The sequence below is a fragment of the Camponotus floridanus genome, unplaced genomic scaffold (assembly GCF_003227725.1).
Source record: "Camponotus floridanus strain SB8 unplaced genomic scaffold, Cflo_v7.5 scaffold134, whole genome shotgun sequence".
Classification (NCBI taxonomy): Eukaryota; Metazoa; Arthropoda; class Insecta; order Hymenoptera; family Formicidae; genus Camponotus; species Camponotus floridanus.
Window position 1 is genome coordinate 732060 of NW_020229253.1, and position 18721 is coordinate 750780.

Here is an 18721-nt window from a genome sequence, read left to right on the forward strand (position 1 = left end):
GTATCTTTACCAATCCAACTCTTTTTACGTGTTGAAATGATTTGTGTAAGAATGCAAAAAATCGCCGTCAAATTCTATGTATTAAAAAACCATTATTTAAAAAAAATCGTATTAAAAAATACACGAATACAAAAGATATTTTTATATGCAGATACGTTTCACAATAATAAGAAATCGCGTTATTAGAAAAAACCGTATAGAAAGAAAAATATGTACATAAAAGAGTTAAACATATTAGAAAAGTATGCATAGAATATGTATATTATTTGATTCACAGGCCGGTATTCATAGTCCAGTCTTATATTTAAGATTGTCTTAAGTCTGGTCCGAGGTTGACTTAAGACCTCATTCAACCAATCAAATAGTTGCGTAGCATTCCAAACTCGAACTTAAGACGATCTCAAATATAAGATCGGACTATGAATACCACAGTATTTAACTCGCTTGTACGATACTGCAGACACGGTTGATCCAAGCAGCAGTCATCTATGAATCATTTAATTGATTACAGTTGCAGTCGGTAATTGATCTCTAATGGTAAAAGGTTGTTACAACCATTATGATTCACCCTGTATATATATATATATATATATATATATATATATATATATTCCGTGCTATGTGCACGAAATATCCGTAATACAAATTCTGTAAGGTGTTTATGTGTATTAAATATATTTCTATGATAAATAAATTTTATTATCTCTCTCTCTCTCCCCCCTCCCTCTCCCCTCTCTCTCTCTCGAGTGGCACCCGATTGACCACGTCACCAATTGGCCAATTCAAAATAGGACTCTCTGATTGGTTAATCGTTGCTGGTTACCCTACGCACAGGTCGATATAATTGGCTGTGGTCAATCGCAACGTGGTCAAACGGGACGCTCCTTCTCTCTCTCTCTCTCTCTCTCTCTCTCTCTCTCTCTCTCTCTCTAATATATATATATATATATATATATATATTCAAAAATGATGTTTTCGAGTAAAATATATTGTTCCATAATAATAATTAATGTAATTGCAACACTTTTATATATTGTATGTACATACATACGGTACAATTAGAGAACCTCTAGGAGAGAGAATGGACAACTGATCAAGCTTTTTCATGATTGGCTGGCAGAAAATGTATCAATTTTAGCTATTGCGACGCCAATGCAAAATATGATGACACACAAATAGGACACACATGACACACATATATTAACCTATTTGTGTGTCATCATATTTTGCATTGGCGTCGCAATAGCTAAAATTGATACATTTTCTGCCAGCCAATCATGAAAAAACTTGATCACATGTCACATGATCAGTTGTCCATTCTCTCTCCTAGAGGTTCTCTAGGTACAATACAATCCTAATGATCGCAGTGGGAAAAACGAAACGCAGCACTGGGAGTTTTCAATACTGCCAACTTTATCTTTTTTCCCAACACCGATCAAACATATCTTTGAACGCACTGCTAACTTCTCTCTGGTGACAGCACTTTCATGCGAGATGGAATTCGATTGACCATGGTGCTTTCCATTTAGCGACACAAATCGACACAAGTGTCATTCTATCTTCGTTTATTGTTATTTATTGAAAAAAGATAGAATGACGCTTGTGTCGACTTGTGTCGCTAAATGGAAAGCACCCCATGTCGCCAATTGGCCAATTCAAAATAGGATTCTCTGATTGGTTAATCGCTGCTGGTTATCCTAGGCACAGGTCGATATAATTGGCTGTGATCAATCGAGATGTTGTCAAAAGAGATGCTTTCTTTCATGCGTAATTCGAAACGCATCCTATGCAACATCCTTATATGCAAACAAAACAAAATATTCACCTAATCTTTTTATCATATAGTGCGTGCTACGTGTATTTCTACTTTTTAGTTTGCTTGTATAACTACAGCTTGTACAACTACTGTATAACACAAGAAGAAGCAAATGAATTATTCATTATACACAGTTTTATTCTTGTTCATCTTTGTGGTAAGTAACAGGAAACAATTTTTGTACATGGAGCAATTTCCACAATTATGTGTATCTGAACTTTTCTTTTAAAATAATTCATATTTCTTTTTATGTAAAGCAGTTACTTATTATAATATAAGGTCAAAGAATTAATTTTTACAACATTTATACAGACATTAATATATATCTAATAAAAATAACTAATAAGAATAACTAATAAGAATATCTTTTTACAGATGGACATTATTATCGCAGAATTTACAGCAGATGATTGCAAATTATTAGGATTTAATAAAGCTAATGTTCTTTGCTCGACTTGCAAACGCTTCAGCGATCCCGAATTAGCAAAAATTCTGTATGTTTGATAATTTCTTATTAATTTTTTTATCAAAATTATTTAAAATAAATCATATCTTTCATTTTATTAGCACTACCTGTAAAGAATGTTGTCTAAAAGACAATGACAATGATTTATCGGGATCAAAGCGTTATCCTAAGGCTGTTCTTGAAGTCTGCACATGCAAATTTGGACAATATCCACAAATACAGGGTATCTATACTACCTCCAATTATTTTTGATGACAAAAATCATTTAATCTAATGATCATGTATAAAATTTAATATAAATTGTATTAACTTGTACATTTCTTTTCAGCTTTCATTAAAAGTGATCGACCAAAGAAATACAAGAATCTTAGCATAAAATATGTAAGAGGCTTAGATCCAATCATTAAGCTATATGATGAGGAAAATAGAATTGAAGATATATTGGATATACATAAATGGGACACAGATTCTGTAGATGAATTTCTATCTACTCATCTTTCTAAAGATTAATACAATTAGGAAATTAATGTTGTAATACATATTATCTCTACTACATTCTTAATATATTATCCATTTAATATTTGTTTAATTTATTTTATTACATATACATAAATACATACACACATATAATATATTATATATATATATATATATATATATATATATATATATATATATTTAAAATATTTAAAATATTTTAAATAGAGTTAAAATATTTATTATATTTAATATATATTAAAAATATATACAATAATGCAAAAAATAAGATATCAATTGACATAATAGTATAGAATGTAAAATTATGATATAAATGAATAATTACACACACACACACACACACACATATATATATATATATATAAAATTATTAATTATATATATATATATATATATATATATATATATATAATTATTCATTTATATCATAATTTCACATTCTATACTATTGTCAATTGATACCTTACTTTTTGCATTATCGTACATATTTTTAATATATATTAAATATAATAAATAATATTTCAACTCTGTTTAAAATAGTTTAAAGATTTATTTGTAATACAATTTGTGCTACATAGATGCAAAAAAAATATTTTTTGTGAATGTAGTATGTATTATATATATCTTATTCTTATATGATAAGAAATGCAGATCAATTGATCACTTTTTCTTATCTGAAAAGACATTTTTATATTATTAAAAAAAAATAATACGATAATATGAAAGAAAAATTATAAAGTGGAAAATGTGCAAGTTAAAAAATAACTATGTGCTAGAGGTTCAGAGAAAAATAATGCATATAAGTCAAAAAACTATTTAATCTAGTTTACATATTATCTTTATTGTTTACGTATGCCTTTCTCTAGCCTTTAATATTTTGAAATAGAATTTTAACATTCTGAAACAAAACTATCGAATTCTATATCGTTTATACTTCTTGGAGATGTGCAAACAAAATTACTTGGAAAATCTATTACTATCCTCTTCTTAAAGCATATTCCTTTCTTCAGAGCCTCGATTGCGTCCTTTAAAACCGACCGAAAATGTCCTATGTTTTAAATAAAAAAGTATTAATATGAAATTTGATACTAATTTGTTTTAGAATTTATTAAAATTCTATCCTAAAAAATTAAGAGCTATAAGAAAAATTAGGAGAGGAAATATACTGACTATTGACACATATTAGCTTATACTAAAATTTTGGATTTTCTACACGCATTTTTCTCTGAACCTTTAGAAAATTGTTATTTTTCTTATATATGTAATTATAATTTTTAGTACAATTTTCAATTATTTAGCATATTTTTGAATATATGTTAAATTGTGAAAGAATAGTATACAATTCAATAATTCTTTTCAATAATATTTCCATAATTTTTCTGATCTAGTGAAATTATTAATAAATTCATAAAATTTTAAATTATACAATATATATCGGCATGCAGCTTTAAAAAAGCTTGAATTTCTAAGAAATAAAGGAACAACTTATTTATCTATATACACGAGCATAAGGAGAGTTTGGAAATTCTTATAATTCTCTGTTATATGAAAAAATGATATAGGAATTGTAGAAATACTCTTGTGACAATATAAAATCTAAATTTAAATATTATGTGTACTTTTATGATTATGTATATCATTGTATTAAACGTACATTGGAATTTTGATAGTAATTCTCTCTCATTTATATTAATACAAGATTCTATTTCTTGATATCATATACACAAATACAGTTTTCTCTAAATATAATTTTAATCGCATGCAATATCCAATAATTCTCTTCGTTGATACATAATAGTGCCATATCCGAGTGATGAGTTCAAGATCTGGGAGACAGGTAATAATGCACACAGCCAGTGATATGAGATGAGCTGCGTTTTTTCGCACATGCGTGGCCATAACGATTAGTAATGATGTATAATTTGCATAAACAGGAGTTAAGTATTAAGTGCTGTAAGTGTGAAAATTTTTAAAGACTCAACAGAGATTAGATACAAGTGTGTGTGTGTGTGTGTATACATACACATATATGTTTATATGTATAAAAAGATTATTATAAGATTATCATTCATATACATAATTTTGCAAAAGTTTTTGTAATTTAAGGAAAAATATGTACTATATACAGTACGTCTCTAAAGTCTCAGCTTCAGAAAAACGGTTTTAAATATGAACAAATGTTCTTGACAAAAGTTTTAATAAGGGAAACAAATGAAAATGGATTTGACCTTGAATGACCTTTTCTACTTTATTATAATGTTGTAAGAACGTCTCAACAAAGTTATAAGAATATGTAATAAAAAAAGGAAAGTTCTATTTGAGAAAACATAGATCCCATTCACCTTGAAAAGATCACTCAAAGTCAAATCCATATTTTCATATCATCTATTCTCCTCAATATCTTATAACTTTAACCTGAAACATTTTTCCATATATCTAAAACTGTTTCCGAAACTGAATCGCTTTACTTTAGAGACACCCTGTATAGTATATATGTATTTTGCTACTTTTACTGTACAGTGTTTCTAAAACTATACAGGGTGTTTCTAAAACTATGTCGGAGATTTTAAGGGTGTATTTTAGGGATTAAAATAGGAAAAAGTTCATATAAACATGGGTCCAAAAATGCTTTTCCTCCGAGTTATAGCCCTCTAAAGTTGAGGGCAAAAATTGTTAAAACCACATAAAAATGAAGCTCATTATTAATTATTACGCTGTGCAAAACTTTAACGTTCTATGAAAAAGTCTCCGAGAATTACAATACATCTTTCGATTTTTTCCCTCAACTTTGGGGGGCTATAACTCGGAGGAAAAGCATTTTTGGACTCATGTTTATATAAGATTTTTTTCTTATTTTAAACTCTAGAATACGCCCTTAAAATCTCCGACATAGTTTTAGAAACACCTGTATATTATATTTTGCAACATTATATACGGATCAATGCTATATATTTCTCCTTGACACAGAGCTGCTAGACCTTACTATGCATGTGCGAAAAAACGGCTTTCATAACACTGTACGTGGCTAAAAATTCATACATGTACAAAAATTCTGACATCTCTCGCGCGTACCTTTTCTTTTCTGATAATCACTTTATGGATTAAAATCTTATACTATTATATATATATATTTATATATTTACGCTTGTAAATATAACAGTATATGTAATATTACACCAGATACGCTTCAATAGAAAACGTGTTTTATATTTTTGTATTGTTAAAACTTATCTTAACACACAAAACATATAATTGAAATTCTCTCTTCAATACATTTTTTTCGCACGTTTAACCTCATTATTATTTTATCGTCGAGATCTTCTAGCGCGCGGACCAGCACGTCCACGTACAAATCCACGACCTCTAGGTTTTATTTGAGGACTGTGATTTCGATCTATCTTCTGAATAGATTTTTCGTGATCTACGTGTCCTTTTTCGTCCACATCATCGACTAAATTACCCATTTCCACATCGTTGTCATTGTCTATGTCCGCCCACATTTCATCAACTGGTGTCTTTTTTTCCTGTACGTTAGCAGGATTTTCCGCGTTAATCTCTTTCATGCTTTCTTCCGCTTCGCGATTTTCTTCCTCTTCCGATTCGGCGGCATCGGCTTCTAAAGGATCATACTTCTCCTCTCCATCTGATCTCTTTGGTGCCGCATTTGCATTATCTGCATTATTTTCCTGCAATTCTAGCGATTTATCGTTATCTTCATTTTCATCATGACTGAGCTTGCGACGTTTTCGATTTCCGTCGCATTCCTCCTTATCTTCAATGGCATTTTTCTCACTCTACAAACACAATATGACAATGTTCAAAATAAGCTTCTTTCACGCAGCAATTCTTATCATAAGTTGCTTACCTCAGTTTGTTCAGTTTCTTTTGACTCTGTAGCTGTTGTATTCGATGTTAACAATTTTACCTCTGCTAAAAAGTTTCGATAGTGAGTGATGCTGCGTAGATGAGCATTCATATCTTCTGGCAGGAGCATAAATCTTCGACAACGCTCGCAATAAAATCCTTGAACCTCCTTGACCATAGATTTACCTGAATATAATTTTTTATAAATATAATACAAAGAACGCACGAAATTAATTTATATATTATATTATTTAATTTATATTAATTTGTATTATATTATATATTTATATATTAATATTACAATTTTTTATAATCCGTACCAATAAAGATCTGATTCTGACGACAATATTTATACGACGGCACTTTAAATTTCTTTTCATTTATATTTTCAATAATATCTGTAATATATTCTTGTTCTCCTGAATCCTCTTCTTTTTCATTCTTTGTGTCATGGCAAACATCTTTCTCTTCATCTTCTGCAGTGCGAACTTCAGCTTCTCCTTTTGCTAGTTTTTCTGTAAAAAAAAATTTTAATTTATATTTTTTTAAAATTAACTAAAGTTAAATTTTAATTTATATTTTTTTAAAATTAACTAAAGTTAAATTTTAATTTATATTTTTTTAAAATTAACTAAAGTTAACTTTTCCTTTTCTTCATTACCTTTTTTCTTATTTTTTCGTTGTTCCTCACATTGAACGGCATTTTTCATATGAGCAGGTGTTAAACAATGTTCGTCATATTCTATACGAGATGGGAATTCCTTTAGACAAGGAAAGCATCGAGGATGCAAGAATGTTTTCAGTTGCTGATGCTTCTCACTTTTTCTATGTGTAGATAAAGTTCCATAAAAGTTCAAATCGCACATTGTACAATATTCTCTCACATTGAAATCCACAGAGACCTGTAATTAAAACATTATGTATACATATATTAAAAAATATTGTTTACTATCCAAAATTTATGTTCAACTTTCTTAGAAGATATGATTTTCATACTTTCTTGCCACGTCGTTTCGAGTTGTTTAAGCTAAGTTCGCGCTGCTCCTCGGCGACTCGCAACTCGTGTCTCATCAGATCGACCTTTAATTTATATGATTCGTCCAATTTTTCCATCATCAATTGATGCGCACGTCCACGTAGATGATTTTCAAAAGACTGCATGAAGAAGTAAAATAATTATAGGAAGAAAGTAAATGATTATACAGAGTGAGCCATTTTAAGTTACCCAAGGCAATAACTTTTTTATTTTTGAATGTACAACAAAATGTTTCAAATAAAAGTTGCTTGACTTCGAGGGGGACAGAAGATAGTAACATTGGTTTGACCTTGAACAGTTATTTGAAGGTCACATAAAGGTCACCTTCAATTTCTTAAATGGAACCTCTATTTTTTATTACATATTCTTGTAGCTTATCTCGAGAGCTTTCCAAAACACTATAATTAAGTACCTTTTCGTTAAGTACTTTCTGAGTTATGAGGAAATCATTTCTTAATTTTATATAAATCATAAAATATTTAGTAAAATATTCATTTTTCCGATTATCTTATCTTAATGCTTTTATGTACAAAATAATGAGAGGAATCAATTAGTGTAAAGAAAACATACAGTTGTCTTTAAAAAAAATATATAATTTGTAATTAACAATTTCATATTTTTTCTTAAAAACAACTGTGTTTTCTTTACACCAATTGATTCCTCTCATTATTTTGTATATAAAAGCATTAAGATAAGATAATCGAAAAATGAATATTTTACTAGATATTCTATGGTTTATGTAAAATTAAGAAATGAATTCAACCTTCATAAATCGAAAAGTGCTCAATGAAGAAATATTTTATTATAGTGTTTTAGAAAGCTCTCGAGATAAGCTACAAGAATATGCAATGAAAATAGTAGGTTCCATTTAAGAAATTGAAAGTGACCTTTATGTGACCTTCAAATGACTATCCAAGGTCGAATTTTTGCCACCATCTTTTGTCCCCCTCGAAGTCAAGCAACTTTTATTTGAAACATTTTGTTGTACATTCAAAAATAAAAAAAGTTATTGAGGTGAATAACTTAAAATGGCTCACCCTGTATAGATTTGTTACCTTTGTTCATAATAACATACGTACAAATCCATCCCACATATGCTTGTTGCAAATGTGACAAAACATGTGGCTCATCGGAACTTCGGCGTAACGACTCTCAGCGTGTCTAGCCTCTGATTTTTTACCAGTCGTTTTCATGTTTTCTTTCTCGGGTTTTTCAACTGCGTCTTTCACCTCTTTTGTTGTGAAGTCTTCCACAATGACAGGGTTTTCCACCTTTTTCTCGGTATCTTCTGCTTTTTCATCTTCTGTTTTTTCAGATTTTATTTTTACAGATACTTCTCCTTTCTCATCCTTCCAATCGCGCTTTTTGCCCTCGGATTCGTCCACATCGTCACTATTTATCATTTAAATAATATACATTAATAATATACTTTAGAATAAAGCTTCTTATCCTGAAGGAATTTTGCAATTGCTCTAGTCGATCATTTTATGTTAAATCCGTTATAAAATTTTTTTATTTTGATTTGAAATTATAATATAATTGATTAATTTATAACATTCATGTGTACGAAATTTTGCTAATGAAAGTAAAAAAATACTGATTACATCAAAATATGTCAATAAATGTATAATTCATACATTTCGTTAATATACTTTAAATGTAGATGATATATTTTGTCAAATAGAATAATATCTGTTAAAATTCGCTTTGATGAATTTATAGAAAAAAATGATAGAACACTGCAAAATTTGTTAGCATTTTGGTGAATATCTATTTATTTTTGGATGTAAGGTGAATCGCGTCAATGACATAAGATAAATGTATATAAAAAGGAAAATTTAGAAAAGAGAGAAATTTCTAAAATTAGTACTATATATATAATATATAGCTATATCAAGAAACATATATAAATCGTATGTATATGTATATATGTACACACATATATATATATATAGGCAAATAGTTTGGAGAGAGACTGAGACTTACTGAAATTTGAAGAAACTATACCAATCACAGGTAATCAGGAGCTTACCTTTTCGGAACAGGCGGTTCTGCTTTTTCGCTATCAGAAGTCTTAACATCCTGCTGTTCCTTTTTGGCAGTCTGATTTTGTTTAGAGGCAGGAATTGGTTTAGAAGATTTATCGTTGCGATGTTGGATTTGGTTTCCGTTCATACGTTGACTGCCAGACTGGGGTGCACGAGATTGTTGTGCGGATGGGCCACGCCGCCCAGCAGGGCCATCTCGGGCTCGATTGCCCATCTATTCAAGTAGTAGAGGTCAACCGACCAAAAAGTATCATGAGAAGTATCTGATGTAACTGTGATTCTTCTCAAATCGAGACACTGGTTCTAGAAACCACCCTTGAGAATTTGAGGGAGAAAACAGTTCTATGGTCGATAAATGGAAGCAGAACGGAGTCGGTAAAATACCGAAACTCTTTCTTCCATTTCATATACCGAGTATGAAAGCAAAAAGGGGGGGAAATCTGTGTTGAGTGCATCCCGATTTCGAATCGAGGATGTCATTCACATCGTGTATATAAGGCACGATCGCAACGATCATAATTATAAAAGTAGATATAATTTTTCCCACTAAAAATACTTGAGCAAAATCTCGATGAATACTAATAAACGTGAAGACGAAGTTAAATAAAAATCAGTGAAATATGCAACTTGTGTATATAAGCAGTAGTAGTTTTGAATAAAGTGCAACCACATTGATTTTAATATCATATTAGTGGACAGAAGACTTTGTTTATATAGATTATAAAACGAGGCAACAGTCAGTTTCAAATTTGGTCCTGCAAAAATCTCCCCAATGAACTACCATGATATAATAAATTGAGAATTATATTCTGAAAAATCAACACACGTCTTTCAACAGTGCTCTTTTAATGAAATATTTTTGTGAGCGATATGTAGGAATCGTTCAGACAAGGCTGATCCATCAACAAGAATTAGTTATATCTTAGTGATTTCGTCGGCCACGTCTAATCGAGTGAGCGATATATCCTATTTAATCGATTGATACAAGAAGAAGAATTTGTAATAAATTGTATGTGCAGAATAATTAAGACAATTTGTGTCCACGCAAGGAAGCGGGTGAACTCAACATTGTCAATTTACAACTCCTGTTTACGATACAGAAGAAGATCGTAAGCAAGTGTTAAAAGAAGTGTCGTAAGATTATGTTTCCTTATAAAAGTCTTGCGTATTGCATGAAATCGCTTACTTTGTTGTAAGGCTGAGGACGTTGATTCTTTATAGGATGCCGTGCTGGTCGATCGCTAAACCGTCCTGAGGAAAAGTTCTGTTGATTGGGATAATTTGGTCCTGGTCCAGAATAATTATTTCCAAGGCTCATGAGGGATGGTACCTGCATTAATATATACCGATTTCAATTAAAACAATCATAAAATAAAGTAAAATTTCAAAATGGAAATATTCTCAATACCTGTGGTTGCACTTCTTGCTGACTGCGAAGAAGATTTGTAAGAAGATTACTAGCAATAGCCAGTTGTGCCTGTGGCGATGCCAGAGAGAGATTATTATTGGGTGTAGGTAAGATGCCTCTGCCAGGCATCATACCACCTTCCCAAGGATTCATTCCTCCCATACCGCCGCTACCACTCATTCCTCCACCCATATTATTTCCCATGTTGCTGTTACCCATGTTATTGCCGATTCTGTTACCACTGCCTCCGCTACCGCCCCGATTGAAATTCCCCCGATTTCCAAAGGAATCTCTTTTCACTCCTCGATTAAACGACATCGTGCTGCTTATGCTGCAGTAAATATTTTAAGATGAATAGTCACATTTTTTAAAAATTATCTATATAGAGTTATATATACAGGGTGGCCCCGAACGTTCCCGCCAGACTTTGAGATCTTATAAGAAATTAATTCTGAACTTAGTTTCATTTTCTTTTTATTTCATTTTATTTTCACCTTTTGCTCTTCCTTCATCAGAGGTTTTTGAGCGATAACTTCTTAAGGAAGCATTTTTCGACCCATGTTTAGGAAATTTTTTGTTCACAATTAAATTTCCTATAAGATCTCAAAGTCTGGCTGGAATGTTCGGGACCACCCTGTATATATAGGTCATTAAACAAGTTTTACTTATTTACAACCTTGATCTGAAAATAATTCCACAACAACCAATACACATTTCTTCACTTAAATAAACCAATCGTTATCTATTGAGAATTATCCTTTATTAAAAAGTGCTCTAAAATAATATTTATATGTCCCTCTAATGTATGAAACTAAAAATAAACTAAAAATGTTAAACTTATTCAATAATCTGTGTGTATATTTCTTTTTAAAAGTTTTGAGCTTTTTTTCAAATTATTTTCTTTTTTTTTAATTATCTTGTGCACAAAAAATGCACAAGACCAAAACTCAAAATATCTAAAATTATAAATAAGTATGTACAACCACATCTATATAACAATGATTAATATTAATAAAACAATTATATTAATAAAACTCTTACACAAATATAAAATAAAATTCATGTGAAGGTAACAGGAACGATATATATGCCGGGTATTACGTACACATCCATGAAAAATTATAAACAAGAGTTTAATCTTAAAAGCTAATAATTATGCATTAATAGAAAAATATTGCAAGTATATATTATAACTCGCACACGCACGCAACATATAATAGAATTACACTTATTTTATTTTGCTAAATACTCAATATAAAGGCAACGTGGCGGATAACGCTTGTCTGGAGCGTCTCCAAAATCCGCGACGCCAAATCATATTTTTAGTCTCATAAAATAATGAACGAAAGGTCCGATTTATTGAAATAATATTGTTAAATATTACAGAAAAAATTTCGAGTTTTCTTACCAAGGCGATGACACTGAATATAATGAAAACCCGACGAGAATAACAACGAATGCAAATGAACGATTGCAAATGGTGGCCGATGGAGAACCTCGTATTTCGTTGATTACCATGAACAATGAAATAAAGAAGATAAATATGAATGTATGTACCATGTGAAAAAATTTCTCTTTTCCATGAATAAAAATATCACTGGTCCCTAGAAAGCGCATATTCCTATTGGATCTCGGAATATCATACTCGAATGCGAATTCATCATAAGGGTGCTGTCACATGACAGTCGGAATTTCGGGAAACGGAATCTCGGAAAAGTACTAGATGGTGATCAACCAATCAGAATTTTTTCCAATCCAATTTTTCGATAGCCTCGCTCCCCATGAAATGATTTTTACGGAAAATGGAATGTTATTCTAATCTCAAATTGGTTTTCAATTTAAAAAATTTCTTTATATTTTCTGTTATAATAAACAATACATACAAATGTCACTTTTTTATATATTTTTCTATTAACTATTTTATGTGATAAAATATTTAATCAAAATATTTTATCACATAAAATCGTTATCATATTGTTAAGAATAAAAGTTGCGTGTTTGTCGGTCCGGTTTTTTTGTGGCTGGGCTCCCCATAAACTAATATTTCGGAGCATTTCGGAAATTAGTAAAAATATAAAAATGTATTTTGATAGTTTTCCGACAAAAAAATAATACAATAGAAAAATATATAAAAAAGTGACATTTGTATTGTTTATTATAACAGAAAATAATAAAAAAATTTTCTAAATTGAAAAACAATTTGAGGTTAGAATAACAGTCTGTTTTCCGTAAAAAATCATTCCATGGGGAGCGAGGCTATCGAAAAATTGGATTGGAAAAAAATTCTGATTGGTTGACTATTCTAGTACTTTTCCGAGATTCCGTTTTCCGAAATTCCGACTGTCATGTGACAGCACCTTTACAGTTACGGTCTCTATAAATCAGCCTTTAATTGGAGTTTGGTCGAAGCGGCCCTAAGGCCCGGTTCCACAACTCGAGTTAATCCGAGTTTAATACGTTAAACTGGATTCTGATTGGTCCATTCGCTACTTAAACTCGGATTAACTGGATTGTGGAACTGGGCCTTAATCCGAGTTTAATACGTCAAACTGGGTCCTGATTGGTCCATTCACTACTTAGCCTATGTTCCAAAATTTACTGCCAGCGCTGAAAATATATAATATACGTAACATGAACTATAGATTTTCAGCGCTGGAAGTGAATTTTGGAACACACCCAAACTCGAATTAACTAGATTGTGGAACTAGGGGTAAGTAGGCCCGGTGAGTCCGGAGATAATAGAAGATTGATGATATTACCGGCCGTTTTGATTATATTGAAAACAATTACAAGAGTTATTTAAATCATAAGTGTATTTTAGTCATTCAACTATTGTTTTATTATCGAACATATATAAATTTTTTATGTACCTGTCTCAAAAATGACAAATTATGTATCAAATCATTATTTTATTATCGACAATATAAGGATTTTGTTACCTACAGCAGCATTTTGCACGTTTTTTTTTCTGATCACGCTAAATTCCACAAGATTATTAGTGCGTTCGAAAATATGTTTGGTTGGTGTTGGGAATAAAGTTGGCAGTATTGAAAACTCCCAGTGCTGCGTTTTGTTTCTCCCACTGGATCACTAGGATTAAAAAAATTTGCTACTTGAGATATTAAAAGAGGTAAATAAGTAGTTAAATATATTTTATAATAATATGTTTAATAACATCACATATATTATTATTAATACAAACATGTGTTTTATATTAATAATGCTATAATTATAATAAAGTGACATAATTTACCTAAAATGTGATTTAAATTTAATATTTGTATATCTGGTAACAACATTTTCCAAATAATCTGTTATTTTTGATACTATTTTCCTTTCATCTCTATTGTTATTACCTCTATTTTCAAATCAAATATTTTGTAATTCTTCATTATTATCATCATCTGAAGAAGAACTACTCGAAGATTCAAAAATGATGTTTTCGAGTAAAATATATTGTTCTATAATAATAATTAATATAATTGCAACACTTTTATATATTGTACATACGATACAATACAATCTTAATGATCCCAGTGGGAGAAACGAAACGCAGCACTGGGAGTTTTCAATACTGCCAACTTTATCTTTTTTCCCAACACCAACCAAACATATTTTCGAACACACTATATCAGTCTTTAATAATGGGTGCTTTCCAGCAAGCAACACAGGCGACACCGTGTCGCTACAGTGTCGACACAGGTGCTTTCCAACTACGACACAAGTCGACACAATCGTACACAGCAAAAATGCTGTGTTCGCCTGTGTCGTCGTTTTGTAGCACCCCAGTGAGTGCCAACATAACATTTCATATTTGGTATCATTAATTTTTTTAAGAATGGTATTGCGTGATATTGCGTCCAAAAGACATCTAAAAGACGACTTAAAGACATCTAGACGTCTTTAAGACGACATAATGTTGTGTGGGAACGTTCTGAAAATTTAGACCTAGTGACAACTATTAAAAGTGACTGCCCTGCACTCTAGTGGCAAAATAAAATAGCTAAAAAGCGTTCCAGCTACAAGTCGACACTGTGGGTTTGTTCTTTTTAGTTGCACTGCTGCACTAGTGCAGTAAGTTGGAAAGAGACAAACATACTTTCTTTCACTCTAACTAATTGCACTAGTGCAATAGTGCAGCTAAAAAGAACAGGCCCTGTGTAACACTGTGTCACACAGTGTATCACTGTGTTACCATAGCTGGAAAGCACCCAATATCTCGTTGGTGACAACAGTAACATTTTCTCATGCTACGAAATATTACATTTCTAAAATGTATAGTTATATGAGAAGATGTCTAATTGTCTCAGTAAAATTTCATAGAACATTTTTAACACAATCGGTTCACGAAAATATTTTATCACGTATGATAGATAGTCGTGTAAATATTCATTGGAGTAAACGATCCTATTGTCAAGCTACGATCCAACAGATAGATCGAACAAATATTAATATAAAAGAAAAAATACAACAGGAATTTGACGAATTTTTATCCAATCCTGAAAACAAGAAAGTTTTTGAAATATTAAAATTGGAGATTGACGTTCTGCGACACAATGCTGAAAAGGTACCTGAGAAAATTGAGCCAAGAGACTGGTTGACGTTACTAAAAACAACGACCAAGACACAAAGAAAGTAAGCATTTTTTTCCGAAGATATCTTTATAACATTAAATATGAATGTCTTGTAATTAATAATATTTCTTTTTTCAATATTGTATAGAAGGTATCTCAAGTTTTTGTGGTTGAATGAAATGACTGCGTTAAGTCAAAAGGCGAAAAAAGAATTGAAGAAAACTGAAGCGCTTGCTAAGAAAGCAGAACAAATTGAAGATACTGGTGAAATGAAATATGGACTTTCATATAATACATTATTTCTACGTATATACGAATCAACCATGAATCGCTATTATAATAGCAGAGTATTTCGGGCTATGATGTTTGAACCAAAAATTGTATTTGATTGCGGCTATGAGGAATATATGAGTCCGCGTGAGATACATGCTTGCGCTAAACAGCTGACTCTATCATTTGCCGCCAATCGTGTTCATATAAATCCTATGTCTCTCTATTTTTGTAATATGAATGAAGCAGGATCACTTTTGCAGCAGTGCAATAGCTTTATGCCTAATTTACTGGATGATGATTGTCCATTAACTGTAACATCTCAATCTTATTTAGATTTATTTCCGAAAAATCAATTAATATATCTTACTCCACATTGTAAAGTAAATATGACTGAATACAATCCGGAAATGGTATATATCCTTGGAGCAATAGTAGACAAGGTAAATTGATAAAATGTTATTTATACACACACATACTTGTGTATACACATCATATACAGGGTGCGCCAAAGGTCTGGATACACCTAAATATCTCACAAACGGTGCATTTTAGAAAAAAATGTTCCAGGCAAAAGTTATTTGGTTTCGAGGGGGCCATAAGATGGTATCATTGGTTTAACCGTGAAGAGTCATTTGAAGGTCACGCGAAGATCATTTCAATTATTTAAAATGGAATACCCTATATATTTTTATATATTCTTGTAGCACATCTCGAGATCTTTCCAAAACACTATAATAAAGTATTTCTTCATTGAATACTTTTCGAGTTATGAGGCTTGAAATAATTTCTTAATTTTACATAAACGATAAAATATCTAGTAAAATATTCGTTTTTCGATTATCTTACCTTAATACTTTTATGTACAAAATAATGAGAGAAATTAATTGGTGTAAAGAAAACATACAGTTGTTTTTAAGAAAAATGGAATTGTTGATTGCAAATTCCATATTTTTTCTTAAAAACAACTGTATGTTTTCTTTACATCAATTGATTCCTCTTATTATTTTGTACATGAAAGTATTAAGGTAAGACAATTGAAAAATGAATATTTTACTAGATATTTTATGGTTTATGTAAAATTAAGAAATTATTTCAAGCCTCATAACTCGAAAAGTATTCGGTGAAGAAATACTTTATTATAGTGTTTTGGAAAGATCTCGAGTTGAGCTACAAGAATATATAAAAATATATAGGATGTTCCATTTTAAAAAATTGAAGTGACCTTTGCGTGACCTTCAAATGACTCTTCAAGATCAAACCAATGGTATCATCTTATGGTCCCCTCGAAACCAAACAACTTTTGCCTGAAACATTTTTTTCTAAAATGCAGCGTTTGTGAGATATTTAGGTGTATCCAGACTTTTGGCACACCCTGTATATTCTTATATATTATGTTTATATATATTAAATTAATTTTTTATTTATTTAGCAAAATCAACAACCTTTATCTTTGGCAAAAGCTAAGAAAGAAGGTATACAGATGGCCAAGTTGCCTTTGGAAAATTATCTTCCTTGGGGTACTAGTTCAGGAAAGAGTTTAACGATCAATCAAATGATGGATATATTATTACAGTTAAGACATACAAAAGATTGGAAGGAAGCATTACAGTATGTACCAACTAGGAAATTGAAATCTGCCAGAGAACATATGTTACGATTAAAATTGGAGAGAGTTTTACACAAGAAAGAAGCAAAAACTGACAGATCTGGAAGAGCTGAAAGAAATATTTTGAATTCAGATTCTCTCTCTGAGAGGCAAACAGATTTTACATTTGCCAGTAGAAAGGCCAATAAACATAACTGATACATAATAAATAAAAATTAGTAAATTAATAATAAATAAATAATTATTTCTTAATTATTTTCATTATATTGTTCCTTTACCAAAATTGACATTAAGTTTAGAACTGCAGTATATTACAATATTTGATGTAAATTTTTTGAGTTTGTGTATATATCTAAACAAATGGATAAAAAGAAACTGTTACTGTATATATACAGAGTGAATTTTAATGCTTGTGTCAATCTTTTTATCATGCGAGAGATTATCGACTGTATAATAAATTGATTGGTACATAAATGTCAATTATTTGAATCGATCGTATCGAATATAATATGTATTATAATAATAATAATAATAATAATAATAATAATAATAATAAAAAATATGTAGCTTTAATAATAATAATGATAAATCCATACTACATAATTTCAGCTATTAATTTGCTTTAATTATACACATTATATTCGGACCTTAGGTACGATGTAAGATACAATAATGTCATTTTTTTGTATACATATATATATATATATATATATGTATATGTATATATGTATATGTATAATTTTTTTTTTAATTTAAATTTTCAAATGTATAAACTCACGAATGATTCATATAAAATATCTCTTTTTTTCTGTCTTTAGCTTATCCTTAAATATAGACATTAAATCTTTTAAATTTTAATATCTTTATATACTTGATAGGAAATAAATAATGATGAGATATTCTTTATATACTTGACAAGAAATAAATGGTGATATATTCTATTTACCTATCCTATTAAACACTTAACTTTGTTAATGAAAAAGTAAAAGTTTTAAATTAAGACAAATTTGCACAGAAAAATTAATCATGCGTATGTGTAAAAGATACAATAATGTCATTTTTTTGTATTTGATATATAATTTATTTTCTTATATAATACAATATACAAGAGTATGCAAATTCATCCCCAGCA

At 30.3% G+C, this 18721-nt stretch overlaps 3 protein-coding genes across 3 annotated transcripts; 2 read left to right on the plus strand and 1 right to left on the minus strand.

Moving 5' to 3' along the window:
- Positions 1-1751: 1751 nt before the first annotated feature.
- Positions 1752-2860, plus strand: LOC105257688 (selenoprotein F). Its single transcript, XM_011268479.3, has 4 exons — positions 1752-1973; positions 2192-2310; positions 2384-2505; positions 2611-2860. The coding sequence occupies exons 1-4, from the start codon at positions 1929-1931 to the stop codon at positions 2790-2792; spliced, it is 468 nt and encodes a 155-aa protein (XP_011266781.1). The 5' UTR covers positions 1752-1928; the 3' UTR covers positions 2793-2860.
- A 1332-nt stretch (positions 2861-4192) lies between these two features.
- On the minus strand, positions 4193-12640 carry LOC105257689 (zinc finger protein on ecdysone puffs). The gene is made up of 10 exons (XM_011268480.3): positions 12545-12640; positions 11137-11467; positions 10915-11058; positions 9713-9942; positions 8760-9072; positions 7641-7799; positions 7306-7546; positions 6965-7159; positions 6646-6830; positions 4193-6574 (listed from the first exon to the last, which is right to left on the minus strand). The coding sequence occupies exons 2-10, from the start codon at positions 11452-11454 to the stop codon at positions 6086-6088; spliced, it is 2274 nt and encodes a 757-aa protein (XP_011266782.2). The 5' UTR covers positions 11455-11467; positions 12545-12640; the 3' UTR covers positions 4193-6085.
- Positions 12641-14790: 2150 nt separating this feature from the next.
- LOC105257690 (mitochondrial ribonuclease P protein 1 homolog) lies at positions 14791-17810 on the plus strand. Its single transcript, XM_025406177.1, has 3 exons — positions 14791-15771; positions 15859-16423; positions 17413-17810. The coding sequence occupies exons 1-3, from the start codon at positions 15410-15412 to the stop codon at positions 17785-17787; spliced, it is 1302 nt and encodes a 433-aa protein (XP_025261962.1). The 5' UTR covers positions 14791-15409; the 3' UTR covers positions 17788-17810.
- Positions 17811-18721: the final 911 nt, after the last annotated feature.

Bases quoted from the DNA above. Each gene is read 5' to 3' on its own strand.
- LOC105257690 (XM_025406177.1), top strand. From the start codon at position 15,410: ATGTATAGTTATATGAGAAGATGTCTAATTGTCTCAGTAAAATTTCAT. The intron at 15,772-15,858 runs GTAAGCATTTTT...AATATTGTATAG, and splicing joins ACGACCAAGACACAAAGAAA to AAGGTATCTCAAGTTTTTGT. The intron at 16,424-17,412 runs GTAAATTGATAA...TTATTTATTTAG, and splicing joins TTGGAGCAATAGTAGACAAG to CAAAATCAACAACCTTTATC.
- LOC105257688 (XM_011268479.3), top strand. From the start codon at position 1,929: ATGAATTATTCATTATACACAGTTTTATTCTTGTTCATCTTTGTG. The intron at 1,974-2,191 runs GTAAGTAACAGG...ATCTTTTTACAG, and splicing joins TATTCTTGTTCATCTTTGTG to ATGGACATTATTATCGCAGA. The intron at 2,311-2,383 runs GTATGTTTGATA...TCATTTTATTAG, and splicing joins CCCGAATTAGCAAAAATTCT to CACTACCTGTAAAGAATGTT.
- LOC105257689 (XM_011268480.3), bottom strand. From the start codon at position 11,454: ATGTCGTTTAATCGAGGAGTGAAAAGAGATTCCTTTGGAAATCGGGGG. The intron at 11,059-11,136 runs GTATTGAGAATA...ATATTAATGCAG, and splicing joins AGCAAGAAGTGCAACCACAG to GTACCATCCCTCATGAGCCT. The intron at 7,160-7,305 runs GTAATGAAGAAA...TTTTTTTTACAG, and splicing joins ACGAAAAAATAAGAAAAAAG to AAAAACTAGCAAAAGGAGAA.